General features: G+C 37.4%; 1 protein-coding gene across 2 annotated transcripts in view; it reads right to left on the reverse strand.

Annotated features, from left to right (window-relative positions):
• GTF2I (general transcription factor IIi) overlaps nt 1-17,471 on the reverse strand; it is a 456,346-nt gene that overhangs the window by 360,498 nt on the left and 78,377 nt on the right. The window contains exon 11 of one of the 2 annotated variants that reach the window (XM_053707477.1): nt 12,037-12,099. The exons of the other annotated variant lie outside the window; for it this stretch is intronic. Coding sequence (XP_053563452.1) covers nt 12,037-12,099 — 63 coding nt within the window. The remainder of the gene's footprint in view (nt 1-12,036; nt 12,100-17,471) is intronic. 2 annotated transcript variants of the gene reach the window in all.

Raw genomic sequence — 17,471 nt, forward strand, 5'->3', positions numbered from 1 at the left:
ACAAAACTGGTAATGCCTGTCTAAAAAAGGCAAACCTTAGATACCGGTAATGACTTCTGTGAATCGGTATGTGAAGATAAGCATCCTTTAAATCCACTGTGGTCAAGTACTGACCCTCTTGGATCATGGGCAAAATTGTTCGAATAGTTTTCCCATCTTGAACGATGGAACTCTTAGGAATTTGTTTAGGATCTTTAAATCCAAGATTGGCCTGAAGGTTCCCTCTTTTTGGGAACTACAAACAGATTTGAGTAAAACCCTTGTCCTTGTTCCAACCGCGGAACTGGATGGATCACTCCCATTAATAAAAGATCTTGTACGCAGCGTAGAAAACGCTTCCTTCTTTGTTAGGTTTGTTGACAACCTTGACAGATGAAATCTCCCTCTTGGGGGAGAGGATTTGAAGTCCAGAAGGTATCCCTGAGATATGATCTCTAACGCCCAGGGATCCTGAACATCTCTTGCCCAAGCCTGGGCGAAGAGGGAAAGTCTGCCCCCCACTAGATCCGGTCCCGGATCGGGGGCCCTCAATTCATGCTGTCTTAGGGGCAGCAGCAGGTTTTCTGGCCTGTTTGCCCCTGTTCCAGGACTGGTTAGGTTTCCAGCCTTGTCTGTAGCGAGCAACAGCTCCTTCCTGTTTTGGTGCAGAGGAAGTTGATGCTGCTCCTGCTTTGAAATTACGAAAGGAACGAAAATTGGACTGTCTAGCCTTGGCTGTGGCCTTGTCCTGAGGCAGGGCATGACCTTTACCTCCTGTAATGTCATCAATAATCTCTTTCAAGCCGGGCCCGAATAAGGTCTGCCCTTTGAAAGGAATATTAAGCAATTTAGACGTAACATCAGCTGACATAGGATTTTAGCCACAGAGCTCTGCGTGCCTGAATGGCGAATCCTGAATTTTTAGCCGCAAGTTTAGTTAAATGTACTACGGCATCTGAAATAAATGAATTAGCTAACTTAAGGAATTTAAGTTTGTGTGTGATGTCATCTAGTGTGGATGATTGAAGTGTCTCTTCCAGAGACTCAAACCAAAATGCTGCTGCAGCCGTGACAGGCGCAATACATGCAAGAGGTTGCAATATAAACCCTTGTTGAACAAACATTTTCTTAAGGTAACCCTCTAATTTTTTATCCATTGGATCTGAAAAAGCACAGCTATCCTCCACTGGGATAGTGGTACGCTTAGCTAAAGTAGAAACTGCTCCCTCCACCTTAGGGACCATTTGCCATAAGTCCCTTGTGGCGGCGTCTATTGGAAACATTTTTCTGAATATAGGAGGGGGTGAGAAAGGCACACCGGGTCTATCCCACTCCTTAGTAACAATGTCAGTAAGTCTCTTAGGTATAGGAAAAACGTCAGTACTTCGACGGTACCCCTAACACCGCAAAATATTTATCCAACCTACACATTTTTTTCTGGGATTGCAACTGTGTTACAATCATTCAGAGCCGCTAATACCTCCCCTAGTAACACACGGAGGTTCTCAAGCTTAAATTTAAAATTTGAAATGTCTGAGTCCAGTTTATTTGGATCAGAACCGTCACCCACAGAATGAAGCTCTCCGTCTTCACGTTCTGCAAACTGTGACGCAGTATCAGACATGGCCCTTGCATTATCAGCGCACTCTGTTCTCATCCCAGAGTGATCACGTTTACCTCTTAGTTCTGGTAGTTTAGCCAAAACTTCAGTCATAACAGTAGCCATATCTTGTAATGTGATTTGTAATGGCCGCCCAGATGCACTCGGCGCTACAATATCACGCACCTCCTGAGCGGGGAGATGCAGGTACTGACACGTGAGGCGAGTTAGTCGGCATAACTCTCCCCTCGTTGTTTGGGTGAAATATGTTCAATTTGTACAGATTGACTATTTTTTAAAGTAGCATCAATACATTTAGTACATAAATTTCTATGGGCTCCACTTTGGCATTAACACATATACACAGAGATATTCCTCTGAATCAGACCATGTTTAACACACTAGCAAATAAACAGCAACTTGGAAATACTTTTCAAAGTAATTTACAAATAATATGAAAACGAACTGTGCCTTTAAGAAGCACAGAAAATATTATAACAGATAAAATAATTAAGTTATAGCATCAATCTTTGTCAGAATATACAGTTTTAGCAAAGGATTGTTCCCCTCAGCAAATGATAACTAACCCAGGCAGCAGAAAAAAATACACAAATAAACGTTTTTTATATCACAGTCAATACAATCACACAGCTCTGCTGTTAATGATTACTGTCCCTCAAAAAAGACTATTGAGATCCCTGAACTCTGTAGAGATGAACCGGATCATGCAGGAAGAAAATGAACCTCTGACTGAGTTTTTCTGATGCATAGTGAAAGCACCAAAATGGCCCCTCCCCCACACACATAACAGTGAGAGGGATCAGTGAACTGCTCTAATTTAAATCAAAACTATTGCCAAGTGGAAAAAAAGTGCCCAAAACATTTTTTCACCCAGTACCTCAGAGAAAAAAACGTTTTTTACATGCCAGCAAAAAAACGTTTTACCTCAATAATTAATTGTCATTTAAAACCTATTGCAAGTCCCTGCAAAATAGGTTAAGTCTATGTATACAGTTTAAAAAGCCAGAGAAGTACCATTTCCCAGAAAACTGAAGCGTAAAATATACATACATGACAGCCTGATATCAGCTACATCTACTGCATTCAAGGCTGAGTTACATTATAACGTATGGCAGGATTTTCTCATCAATTCCATGTCAGAAAATAATATACTGCTACATACCTCTTTGCAGATTAATCTGCCTGCTGTCCCCTGATCTGAAGTTTACCTCTCCTCAGATGGCCGAGAAACAGCAATATGATCTTAACTACTCCGGCTAAAATCATAGAAAAACTCAGGTAGATTCTTCTTCAAATTCTACCAGAGAAGGAATAACACACTCCGGTGCTATTATAAAATAACAAACTTTTGATTGAAGATATAAAAACTAAATATATCACCATAGTCCTCTCACACATCCTATCTAGTCGTTGGGTGCAAGAGAATGACTGGAGGTGACGTAGAGGGGAGGAGCTATATAGCAACTCTGCTGGGTGAATCCTCTTGCACTTCCTGTAGGGGAGCAGTTAATATCCCACAAGTAATGATGACCCGTGGACTGATCACACTTAACAGAAGAAATAACGTTTTTATAGATTTATAGATAAGGTCAACTGTTTGCACAATCTCAGTCTTAATTGTGCAAATGTATGATGTGCGATAGATATATTAACCTTATGAATTTTGTAATATAGGTTTTGTTTGCTAAGAGTTTGGTTATTTTCAAAAGTTAACTTGCTGGAGTTTGAGTAGTCACCGGAATTGCGGTTTGTATACTGCTATCTCAGCACTTTAAATATAAATACAGTCACACTATGCACTCAATTGAATATGTAACCATAGAGTGTAGACATTCTGTTGTTCAAAGTCTCATTTGTTTGTTTTAAATTGTTAAATAAATCATTCAGCTATGTTGTTACTGAAACTTTACTGCCCAATTACCAACAGGTTTTTAAATTCAAACGCTGCCTTTGTCAGTTTTAACAAGCGTTCTAAGCAGCTGTTTGTAATAATGTGTTATATTTAATAAGGGTATCCGGTTCTTATACGGTCTTATTACTAAGATATTACTCGGTTTTAAATAAGTTTTTCCTAAGTCACAATTGCGGCTGATTAAAAAAGGAGTTCCCCTTGACTCCTAAGTCCCTAACATGTTTCGCCGGTACAACCCGGCTTTTTTCAAAGGGTATCGCAAATATGGCCGTAAGTCAGTTTATTTATAGCCTCTCCACGTGTGACTCCACCTCTATAAGTTACGTCCCAAATGGGCGTGTGCAGATAGTATTATGGGTATTGTAGTCCAATTTCATTAGACTACATTTTAAGGCTGATCGTAAGATGGTTAAAATATTGGATCTCTAGTATGTTGCATTGATTTTTCAATAAATGGCAAACATTGTGTCAATTTATCTTTATTTCAATAAATGGCAAACATTATATCAGTTTATCATGAATTCATTGCATTATTATAAAGTGCATCTAAATCGATGCATTTATAGTTCATATCTTTTGGCATGAATATAATAGGGTTATAACCTAATATGTAAATGATTTTGATGGTCTGTTCTGTAAATTGTAAGTTATGATGTTAAATTAGGTATTATCATTAAATGCTGAAATTGTTGTTAATAATATAGCCTTGTGTATATGGCTATACATTACCATGACCACTGGGTTTGAATTAAGTGAATGTGAGAAACATAAATGTGAATTAAAGGAAAAGTGAATAATAATAATATAAATAAGAAATGTGTGATATAATAATTATGTGGTGAGTGCATGGGAAAATAATATAAATAAATACTCAAAATAAAAAAGGTGAACATTTTATGTGATGCTAATGTTGAGTATTGGTGATTTTGATATGTGCCTAATAATAGGTCTTATAAAATAGGAGTTGTAATAAAAACAACTTATATTAAGTGTATGTGGTTTGTGAGTTATTGAAGTGTGTAAGATTTGTGATCATGATTAATATATTGAGGTTATATAATTATCATGATAATATATCTAATATCATGTGTTAAAGTGTATTTAATATGATTAAGTTAAACTATAAAATAAGTTTCTTAAACGTGCCATTCTAATATTTTATACTGTCATTAAAATTAATATACGCATCTGTTTTGGTTAATATGGAGTCTCATCCTGATTTGACAATAGGTATAATATTTAATATTATTTGATACTTATAATGTCTCTAGTAAACTTTTGTTTTATGGAATTATGATGTATTCTATGATTCCTGTGATTTTGATTGTTAGTCTTTTGAATAGACAGTGAAATTATTAATAATTCATTGATATTATATATTTAGTGTAATCCCATATCTTTGATATTGAGACCTATAGTAAACCAATTTTTGTTCTTGTATATTAAGGTGTTTGTCTATGGTTTTGTGATTTATCGGTTAAGGGTGAACATAAAATTATTTGATGGTGTTTGCCATATTAGGATCCCATGTTCTTGGACTTGTATCTTAAATTGACCTGCTGTTGGGCTTGTTACAGGAACAAGTGTTTGTCTTGTTAGAATCAAATGTTCTTAGACTTGTATCTTAGGATGAGCTGATGTTGGGCTTGTTACTTGTTAACTATAATTATTTTTTCATTGAGTCCATATCGTTGGACTGAGTTTAACAAAAAAGATCCATCTAGTTTCAGCACGTAATAGAGGTGTCTCCAAATTCCCTCCTCGAATTCCTAAGTTTATTTTTTGTAATCCAAAACACTTTAGCACTGATTGTTTGGACTGGTGGTTGTTTTAAGAAGTGTTTAGCAACTGACCGTGATTTTTTTTTGCTGTCTGCAAAATCTTTAGCAGCATTTTTAATGTTTCTGAGATGTTCTTGTAATTGTTGTTTAAGATTCTTAAGACTTCCTTTGAAGTCCTTTGGATTATAGGTTGTTATGAATCTTACTTGAGTGTCAGATTTTTTAGGTTTAGTTACAAGTAATGTAGATCTAGGTGTGGTTCTTGTTTTAAATTCGGCTGATTTAATGGATCTTTTGCTATATCCTCGTGCTATTAGTCTCTCTTTTAGCTCTTTGCTCTCATGTTGCAATTCTGTTCAGTGGAACAGTTTCCTTCTCATGCGTAGAAATTCGCCAATAGGTAATGATTTAATTGTATTGGGGGCATTAGCACTGGAGCTTTGTAGTAAGCTGTTAGTAGCTGTTTGTTTTCTTGTGACATCTGTTATGAGGTTCCATTGTCGCTCCTAGTTATTGAGAGATCTAAAAAGGATATTGATTTTAAATCAGCCTCATAAGTTAGTTTTATGTTTACTTGATTGTTATTAAAGGACCAGTCAACACTGTAGATTTGCATAATCAACAAATGCATGATAAGAAGACAATGCAATAGCACTTAGTCTGAACTTCAAATGAGTAGTAGATTTTGTTAAATAAATTGCAAAGTTATGTCTATTTCCACTCCCCCTGTATCACGTGACAGCCATCAGCCAATTACAAATGCATATACGTATATGCTGTGAATTCTTGCACATGCTCAGTAGGAGTTTGGTGGACTCAAAAAGTGTAAATATAAAAAGACTGTGCACATTTTGGTTAATGGAAGTAAATTGGAAAGTTGTTTAAAAATTGCTGCTCTATCTGAATCATGAAAGTTTAATTTTGACTTGAGTGTCCCTTTAAGTTCTTTCAAAAACAGATTCAGTTCTTCGTTCGATCCTTCCCACAAAAATAGCACATCATCAATGTACCGCAGCCATAATGGTATGTGTTGTACGTATTTGTCATTGATGTCAGAAAATACTATATTTTGTTCCCACCAACCTAAGAATAGGTTGGCGTACGTTGGAGCACATGAGGTGCCCATGGCTGTTCCACGGATTTGTAAATAGAATTGATGATTGAATGTGAAAAAATTGTGAGTTAGGACGAACTTCAAAAGCATGAGAATGAAATCATCATGTTCCATGTTTTTTTCAGATCCCATTTTCAAGAAATATTCGGTTGCTTTTAACCCTAGATCATGATGGATACTTGTGTACAATGACTCCACATCAGCAGTTACAAGCCATGTTGTAGAGTTAATGTGAATATTGGATAACTGACATAGAACATCTCTAGTGTCCTGAACATATGAACTTAATTGTGGAAGGTATTCTCTGAGTCTAAGGTCAAATCTATAATGATTATATATATATATATATATATATATATATATATATATATAATTTATATCACTATACCACTGATACTAGCATCCTGCATTATAACTGCAATGGTCAGCAGATAGATTTAATCTATATAGACCAGATTTGAGCTAGGTTGTAAAACTATTAAATACACTGGATTGATACTGGATGTATACTTGTTTAATCCATGATAGTGAACCAAACTGAAATGAGTTTATGACATATAATCTAGATCACTTTTGATCAATCAGTTTCATCAACCGTGCTATTATATTTATAATCGTGTACCTATGTAATTAGTACATCTGGAGACCAACTGTTAGCAACATCACCTTTAGTCCAGATTCCTATATTGGTCTTAAACTTATTCCCTATTCACAAAGGGCAATCTGATATAAATATATACAAGGTTACTTTACGCATGAGTCTATATTGTGTGTGTTTTTAATTGTTTGTTTTTTTCCCCCTTTAAATAAAAGTTATATTTATTATCTCCCCCCCTTTTTTTCACCTCCATGATTATCAATCTAATCATTTGTAGTGAATAACAGAGTTATTTCATCACAATTTGTTGTTATATACATATATTAATAGCTCTTGAGTGCTATATGTGTATTCTTTCTTGGTGGATTTCTACAATCCTCCGTTAAACTCGCTTTAAGTTCAATAATACACAGCACCACCAACTTATTTACTCTGTATTGACAGAGTTTACAATAACTATTAAATATACAAGTTATTGAAGAGCTTTTTTCAAATATCTATATAAAAAGTAGTGCCATTGGTTTCTTGTCAATTTACATATTTAACAGAGCAGCCTGCTGATCTCTTGACCTTTAACATAGCTTGGAAGCTTGGCGTACTGCCATCTCCAACTCCAGCACCCTCCATTTGAGGAATAACCTGGAGAACACCTCCGGGAGAAGCACACCCACTCCCCGGATGAAAAATCTGACTGCTCAAGAAGTCTGCTCCCGGTATTCCCTCCTGAAATGTGAATAGAGGATAAACAACGAATGTTGACGTCTGCCCACCGAACAATCCACGGCAATCATGGCAAAGGAACTCCAGGTTCCTCCTAGGTGGTTAATGTAAACCACTGAGATGAAATTTTCAACTAGAACCTGAAAAACCAGTTAAGAAAACGGAGGCCAAGCCATCAGAGCATTGTAGATCGCTCTCAACTCCAAGATGGCTAAGGGGAGAGCAGACTCCTCCCAAGTCCATAGTCACCAACCCAATACGATAGGGACCAAGGTCACTATTACTCAGGAAGGTCTCCGGAAGCATGTGCCCCGAGACAGATGCTCCTGAGAAAACCAAAACATTCTGGAGAATGCGGCAAGGATCCCGCTACCTCTCGCAAGTTAGGTAAGCGCTCTACCACTAATTCTCTTCTCTGAGCCACAGGGAAGAATCTCATGTCGACAGACCTAGATCTATCCTCCGACAGAACCCCAAGGCCCACGGTCCACTATCTGAACATGCATAACAGCAGACTCTCAGATGGAATCGCGCAAAGGGATGATGTCCAATGAAGCAACCATCAGACCACTTACCTCCATACATTAAGCCACTGAAGGGCCAAACAGCAGAGTGCCAAAAGAGGTAAGAGGAAAGAATCCACTATTTTCTGACCTATGTCAAAAAATATTTTCAGAGATAGGGAAACTAATACGGTTCCTAAGAAACTACCCCTGTAGCTGGAACAAGGGAACTCATCATCAGATTCACTTCCATCCGTGGGAATGAAGACAGACAACAATATCTATGTATGAGATTTTGCTTGTTGAAACGATGGCGCCTGAACCATTATGTCATCCAGGGAGGACACCACAGCAATTCCCGGAAACCTGATCACTGCCAAGATAGCCCCCTCTGGGAGCCGTGGCAAGGCCAAAGGGAAGAGTCACAAGCTGAAAGTGTTTGACAGAAAGGCAATAACTCAGGAACTTGAAAATACGCGTCCTCCAAGTCTATGGTACCAAGAACTGACCCTTATGGACAAAAGGAAGAATGAAACCACTGGTTTCCATTTTGAATGGAAGATACCCTGAGACAACTTGATGAGACACTTTAGATCTCCATAGGACGAAAAATTCCCTCTTTCTCGGGAAACACGAACAGGAATGAATAGAATTCTAGACCCTGATCCCTTACAGGAACTGAAACTAACAGTCACAGGGAAGAGAGGTCCCAAACGCACTTCAAAAATGCCTTACAGTTATCTAGTCTGTAGATAAATTGAGAGGTGGAACCTGACTCTGGGAGGAACGGAATGAATTCTATGTAGAAACCCTGAGATACTATGTCTGCAGCCTATCTGGGACATCTCGTATCCATGTTTGAAGAAAAACATAGAGATTCAGCCCCCCACTCGGATCGATCCCAGATTGGGGGCAACTCCTTTATGTCTATTCATCTTGTCTTGTGGTAGAAGAAACCATTTTCTACCAGTATCAGAAATATTCCTGTGAAATCAGGAGCAAACAGGGTCGTACCCTTTTAAGGAAGCGCCAGAAGCTTGGACTCAGAGGAAAATCCACTGACCAAGAGAATAGCCATGACGCCCCGCGGGCTAGCTTAATTCTCTTCTGGATCTTCCAAAGGAGTCCCTACCACATTGGAGTCAAACAAGGCGTTGCACCAATAAGATGCCGCACTTGACACAGTGGCAATACAAACTTCCAGGTAAGCCTCCAGCTTAGTCTATTGATCCTGAAAAGAACAGCTATCCTCTCTAGGAATCGTAGTTCTCTTAGCCAGAGTAGAAATGCCCTACTACTTTAGGCACCGTGCGCCATGATATTTAATGGAGACAACATCCTTTTACAGACAGGAGACTGGGAAAAGGGAATCCCTGACTTCTCCCATTCCTGTGAAAAATCTCCTAGCACGGTCTGGAAAAGGAAAAACTTCCACAGAGGAATCCTAGTAATTATAAAGTTTACTAGATTCTTTAGGGTTGACAACGACAGACGTATCGGAGTCGCTCCAAAGTAGCCAACACCTCCTTTAACCATACACAAAGGTGTCCAAGCTTAAATCTGAAGGATACTACTTCATCATCAGATGAAGGAATTATACTGTCCGAATCTGAGATTTCACCCTCAGAGGCTACAGACGTATTCGCCTCATCAGACCTATGAGGAAGGGCAACCAATGTAGCAGCAGGTGGAACAGAAACCTTACTATCTGAATCTCTAATTTTCCTCTTGCGATTTCCCTTTAGTATAGGAAAAGCAGATAATGCCACAGATATCGCAGAAGATACCTGGACCGTAAATTCTGCAGGCAAAAAACTCCTCCAGGAAATTGGGAGGAACCGCAGGGCACTGCATGTGACGCCATAGAGGCTAGGGACGTTACAGGAAAAAGCTGTGGCACTGCCTAAACAGCATCATCCTGGGAGACATGAAGCTCAAAATAAAAAGGAATTTTCCTTTAAAAATAAAATTCTATACTTTTATAATATAATATTTTATAATTTAAAATTTATAATTTAAGGCAGAGCATACAAATGTCCATAGGAGCAGCCCCAGCTCCGTGAACAAACTTAACATAAAAACAGCACAAAAATAAATTACATGGTAAAAATTTTGAGCTGTCACTTTAAATCATATAAACTTAGTGAAGGACATAAAAAGCATTAATACCCATGAACAGACCTCTGTTCCAGAGTAAGATAAAAAATGCCCATATTATATATAAATAGTTTATTATAAAATATGCACTGTCACTTTAAGTACTTCTCAAGGAAAAACACACTGTCAAAAGATACTATAATAGCTTATAAAACAATGGTTTATGATATTATGATTAATATGAAAAAATTGATTTGCTGCCACCTTCAGCACATTTACACACAAGCCCCTCAGACTACTGAGGCACTAACACACGGCATCACCATTCCGTACAGATAAGAAAGCAGTGTCACGTGATCGGAGTCAGCAACCTGCTGAAAATGGAGCCACTCCATTCCTGAGGCTCAAGAAGGAAGGCGGAGTAAAGATGGAGCCTGTTACAACCGCGCAAACAAAAAACAGAGCTTTCATAACATCAAGCAAAAAGGTTAACACCGCTCCTACTAGGAGCGGAAGAGCTTAGAATGTCACACAAGATCAGTCTGAGAAGTGAACAGTGCTTCTAATCAAGCACTCGCTTCCAAACCGATAGATCCTCAAGATGCATATAAACAGTGCTATTACTCATATGCAATATCGTCCCTTGCAGGGACCGTTAAACAAGTGCAATTTCACAAGTCCTATGTTCCAAGTCTGCCTTTAAAAATAAAAATGAGTCCCACATAACTGGTTAACCCCTTCATCACCAATGAAGGGGAAGCAGTCTCTCTCACATAATGTGTCACATCAAGTGCCTGCACTCAGCCATAAGAAATATCCTACTAAGATATATAATGTCCCAACTAATTTTTGCAGGATCCTTTAAAGTGCACAGCCTCCTATACTTAGAAGACAAAAGGGCACTTACCTGCATCCAGCCATCCGGCAGGAGGACAGCTTACCCGGCATGGGAGGATGCCACTCCTCACAGAGACCTGTAGAAAAAAGAAAGAGAGTAAAACTACTCAGGCTTTCTATACAGGGGCAGTAACATGTTAGGAAAACGCAGTGAGGCCCACCTCACAAGTTCCTAACTGCTTGAAAGCCACCACTGCCCTACTGAAGAGGCTAACATGGAGTATGGCTAGACACAATTGTAAGAAGAAAGATCAGAGTAAACCTACTCTGGCTTTCAAAATAATAAAATGATTAAAGTGTAAATAAAACCAATCTTCTTCAGACATCAAAACTTCACCTTCTCCATGCACCACGGCAAAGAGAGTAACAGGGGTTTGTGGGAAGGGAAGTGATACTTAACAGTTTAACTGTGATGCTCTTTGCCTCTTCCTGCTGGCCAGGAGTGATATTCCCAACAGTAATTGATGACATCGTGGACTCACCATATCTTAGGAAAGAAATATAAATTGACACTTTATAGTGTTGGTTGCATGCCAGCTTACACAAAATAAATTTCTCAAAAACATATTTACTACTCACAAAAGGCATTAACTTTTTTAAACACAACAGATGCACCGCAGGAAATGAAAATATAATTTCATCTACTCACTAACAAGCACTTCCTACATTGTTAATGCATGAATATGTATTCCACTGATGAAAAGTTATGGATCTTTGGGCAATGCTGCTGATAAATTAAATGTTATCTACAGCAAATAAATATTAGAAGGCAGATGGAATTGGAATATTCAAATATATAGGTTTAGCGCCCAACCTTCAATGGTGACTTCAACTTCAGGGTCCTCACTTGTTTCAGAAGGTGCTTGCAGAGTTGAATCTTCAGATGGGAAAAAACCCAAATCATATTAATAATATAAATACTTAGGAATCCAAATGGTTAACATTTGTAATAAAAGCTTTGTAGCACAAAGGAACAAAACTCCCATCGCAAGAACAGTGTTCTGTGTTGTAGGGTAACCAAAGGAAACAAGTACTTCTAGCTTTATCGCTAACCTGTACTGAAGATGTGACTGTGCAACAAATACCAAATTCAAACTCAAAAGATGAAAGATGTTTAGGTCAGTGGTGGGAGACATACAGTAATCAAATGCCTCCATGGTAATTCCTGGTCTCTTCTCTGGAACATTAAATTATGCCTTTAATAAAAACACACATACATCTCCTATCACCATCTCATTCCCAAGAAAACACACATACCCATTTTATTTTACTCCACAAAGCATTCTGCCTTTTTCTTCTATACCTCTAAGATTAACTCTTCCTTGGATTTTTACATTTTAATTGTAGGTCCAAAGAATATTTGTTAATGTGCTGCTAACTGAAGGAGACAGAGACCACCTATAATAGTTTTTGCAAAAAAAACAAAAAAAAAACAACAGATATATGCTTAGATAAATGTATGGACATATATCTTTCTGGGAAATATGGCTATTTTTTACATTTTGACATGTACCATGTCTGGTGCACTATATATTTATTTTGAGTGAGAGCTCTCTGGGCTGTATCACCATAATTGCGTAGCTGATAAAGTAATAATAATTTTCTGATATGCTATAAACACAAGCAAAATACATTATATGGCAGCTCAAATACAACCAAACAAACACAAAAACTAACAAAATACAATCTGTAAGCCAAATGCATGATACTATGCTAGACTGTTTCCATTTACTGCAATGTGAAAAGCAAAGACTTCTCAAATTACTATTGTTCTTGAACAAAACAACAGCTAACAAGCAACATGGTGAGCAGATATCAGATATCTATGCAGAGTGTTATAGTACTGTATGTCCTGTCTCCTCCATATTTTAGGTAAATTTCTCAATTTAGGAAATGGTTAATCTCCAGCATTCTTAGACCAACATATGGCAGGTCTCACAGTTAAGGAACTCCATGTTATATTGATAAAGTTAAAAGTTGTTGGATATATTACCATCATTTTATTAGAAACATTAGGGGGAAAATGCTGATGCTGACCCCAAATCACATTAATCACAAACAATTTCTTTTAGCAGAATATTAAAATGATTAAAATTTCTCAATTCATGTTTCCACTTTTGGTAAAGCTTGATCCCAAACTTGACCTAAAAGGTGCAGCACATTATTTCTTCAATATTTATACAATATTGATTTTCTCAACAGTCTTGCATTAATAGTATGAGCGGGCTGTCAGCATAGTTGTAGGCACTTTTTCATTGCTTGGTCTAGAAACGTATACACCTACTTGATTATCTGCTGCAGCATAAGTTACAGGAGTCTATAGCTGGTAATAGCATCTCACATATTAGATGGTACAGAATTTGTTTTCCCCATATTATTATACTATTTTTGGTTACAGAAACTTGTTTCTCCTTCTGGGATCCAATCACAGGTGAGGTACAAGCAACAAAGGAAAAAGTAGAAAATAACGAATCAGCAAATAGGCTCCAAAATCAATGTTATAGATGTCTTACAGCATTGCTAGGGAAAGCAACCTAAACTATCTAGCTTTACAGCCATAAAAAATCCAGCTATGCACAGGATGTTGTTTTAAAGAGACAAGGCAACTCTTCTAACATAGCTTACACACTTTTTCACACTATCCTTTTTGATCAAGTAAAAAAGGATATTGCTGTATGATTACTTAAAAATTTAAATTACTGCTTATAAATAGCTAAAGGAAAATAGATTAGCAGTGCTATGCTTTTGAGCTTCGGGATCAGTTAATTTTATATTAAAAAACATGCGACTAGATTACGAGTTTTGCGTTATGAGGGGTGCGGTGCTAACTTGCAAGTTATTGTCACAGCTCACTTCCCTACAGCGCTGGTATTACAGGTTTACAAAAACTCAGCATTATCAGGCAATAAGTGAGCATAGAGCAAAATTGAGCTCCATACCGCACTCCAATACCAGCGCTGCTGAAAGCTGCGGTGACCTGGTTTTACGTGCTCGTGCACGGTTTCCCCATAGACATCAATGGGTAGAGCCGGTTAAAAAAAAGTCTAACACCTGCAAAAAAGCAGCGTAAAGCTCCGTAACACAGCCCCATTGATTCCTATGGGGAAACTAAATTTATGTTTACACCTAACACCCTAACATGAACCCCCGAGTCTAAACACCCCTAGTCTTACACTTATTAACCCCTAATCTGCCACCCCCGACACCTACATTATACTTATTAACCCCTAATATGCCGATCCGCCACTATAATAAACATATTAACCCCTAAACCGCCGCACTCCCGCATCAAAAATACTAGTTAAATATTATTAACCCCTAATTTCCCACCCCTAACATCGCCACCTATCTACATTTATTAACCCCTAATCTGCTGCCCCCAACGTCGCCGCCACTATACTAAATTTATTAACCCCTAAACCTAAGTCTAACCCTAACACCCCCCTAACTTAAATATAATTAACATAAATCTAAATAAAACCTACTATCATTACCTAAATAATTCCTATTTAAAACTAAATACGTACCTATAAAATAAACCCTAAGCTAGCTACAATATAACTAATAGTTACATTGTATCTAGCTTAGGGTTTATTTTTATTTTACAGGCAAGTTTGTATTTATTTTAAATAGGTAGAATAGTTACTAAATAGTTATTAACTATTTACTAACTACCTAGCTAAAATAAATACAAATTTACCTGTAAAATAAAACCTAACCTGTCTTACACTAACATCTAACCTTACACTACAATTAAATAAATTACATAAATTAAATACAATTACCTAAATTACAAAGCAAACCCCCACTAAATTACACAAAATAAAAAAAGAAATTATCAGATATTTAAACTAATTACACCTAATCTAATAGCCCTATCAAAATAAAAAAGCCCCCCAAAAATAAAAAATAAACCCTAGCCTAAACTAAACTGCCAATAGCCCTTAAAAGGGCCTTTTGCGGGGCATTGCCCCAAAGAAATCAGCTCTTTTACCTGTAAAAAAAAAAAATACAAACAACCCCCCAACAGTAAAACCACCCAACCAACCAACCCCCCAAATAAAATCTTAACTAAAAAAAAACCTAAGCTCCCTATTGCCCTGAAAAGGGCATTTGGATGGGCATTGCCCTTAAAAGGGCATTTAGCTCTTTTTCAATTGCCCAAACCCTAATCTAAAAATAATGCGAGCTCAATCCAATTGGTTGATTGGATCAGCCAATAGGATTGAAGCTCAATCCTATTGGCTGATTGCATCAGCCAATAGGATTTTTTCACATTTAATTTCGATTGGCTGATAAAATTCTATCAGCCAATCGGAATTCAAGCGACGCCATCTTGGATGACGTCATTTAAAGGAACCTTCATTCTGCAAGAAGACGTCGATTGAAAAGGATGTTCCACGCCGGATGTCTTGAAGATGGATGAAAATAGAGGATGCCGTCTGGATGAAGACTTCTGCCCGTCTGGAGGACCACTTCTACCGGCTTGGATGAAGACTCTCCCGGCTTCGTTGAGGACTTCTTGCCGCTTGGATGAAGACTTCTCCCGGCTTCGTTGAGGATGGATGTCTGTTCTTCAAAACTGTAAGTGGATCTTCGGGGGTTAGTGTTTTTTTAAGGGTTTATTGGGTGGGTTTTATTTTTAGATTAGGGTTTGGGCACTTGAAAAGCTAAATGCCCTTTTAAGGGCAATGCCCATCCAAATGCCCTTTTCAGGGCAATAGGGAGCTTAGGTTTTTTTAGTTAAGATTTTATTTGGGGGGTTGGTTGGTTGGGTGGTGGGTTTTACTGTTGGGGGGTTGTTTGTATTTTTTTTTACAGGTAAAAGAGCTGATTTCTTTGGGGCAATGCCCCACAAAAGGCCCTTTTAAGGGCTATTGGTAGTTTAGTTTAGGCTAGGGTTTTTTTTTTATTTGGGGGATTTTTTTATTTTGATAGGGCTATTAGATTAGATGTAATTAATTGAAATATCTAATAATTTCTTTTTTTATTTTGTGTAAGTTAGTGAGGGGGTTTTGTAATTTAGGTAATTGTATTTAATTTGTGTAATTTATTTAATTGTAGTGTAAGTTAGATGTTAGTGTAAGACAGGTTAGGTTTTATTTTACAGGTAAATTTGTATTTATTTTAGCTAGGTAGTTAGTAAATAGTTAATAACTATTTAGTAACTATTCTACCTAGTTAAAATAAATACAAACTTACCTGTAAAATTAAAATAAATCCTAAGCTAGCTAAAATGTTACTATTAGTTATATTGTAGCTATCTTAGGGTTTATTTTATAGGTAAGTATTGACTTTTAAATATGAATTATTTAGGTAATGATAGTAGGTTTTATTTAGATTTATTTTAATTATATTTGAGTTAGGGGGTGTTAGGGTTAGATTTAGGTTTAGGGGTTTATAAATTTAGTATAGTGGCGGTGACGTTGGGGGCGGCAGATTAGGGGTTAATAAATGTAGGTAGGTGGTGGCGATGTTAGGGGCAGCAGATTAGGGGTTAATAATATTTAACTAGTATTTGTGATGCGGGAGTACGGCGGTTTAGGGGTTAATATGTTTATTATAGTGGCGGCGATGTACAGAGCGGCAGATTAGTGGTTAATAAATGTATTTTAGTGTTTGCAATGTGGGAGGGCCTCGGTTTAGGGGTTAATAGGTAGTGTATGGGTGTTAGTGTACTTTTTAGCATTTTAGTTATGAGTTTTATGCTACAGCTTTGTAGCGTAAAACTCATAACTACTGACTTTTAGTTTACGGTATCGATCTTGGCGGTATAGGGTGTACCGCTCACTTTTTGGCCTCCCAGGCAGACTCGTAATTCCAGCACTATGGAAGTCCCATTGAAAAAGGACTTTTTGAAAGCTGCGGTAATTACGTTGCGTTACGGACAAAAAAGGGTACGGTGCCCCTAAACCTGCAAGACTCGTAATACCAGCAATAGTGAAAAAGCAGCGTTATGAGCTTTCACCCATACCGCAAAACTCGTAATCTAGCCGATGGTTATGTATTCTAGAATAGTATGCCCAACTTCATAGAGTAAAAAATGGCTTTAGCAGAACTGTTGTGTAAGGTACCTACATTATTTTTGATAAACTTTTATTTAGTTTAAAGGGACAGTCAACACCAGCATTTTTGTTGTTTAAAAAGATAGATAATCCCTTTATTACCCATTCCCCAGTTTTGCAAAACCAACACTGTTATATTAATACACTTTTTACTTCTGTGACTAACTTGTATCTAAGAATCTTC

This window comes from Bombina bombina, chromosome 3 (genome assembly GCF_027579735.1).
Source record: "Bombina bombina isolate aBomBom1 chromosome 3, aBomBom1.pri, whole genome shotgun sequence".
In the NCBI taxonomy this organism is placed as follows: domain Eukaryota; kingdom Metazoa; phylum Chordata; class Amphibia; order Anura; family Bombinatoridae; genus Bombina; species Bombina bombina.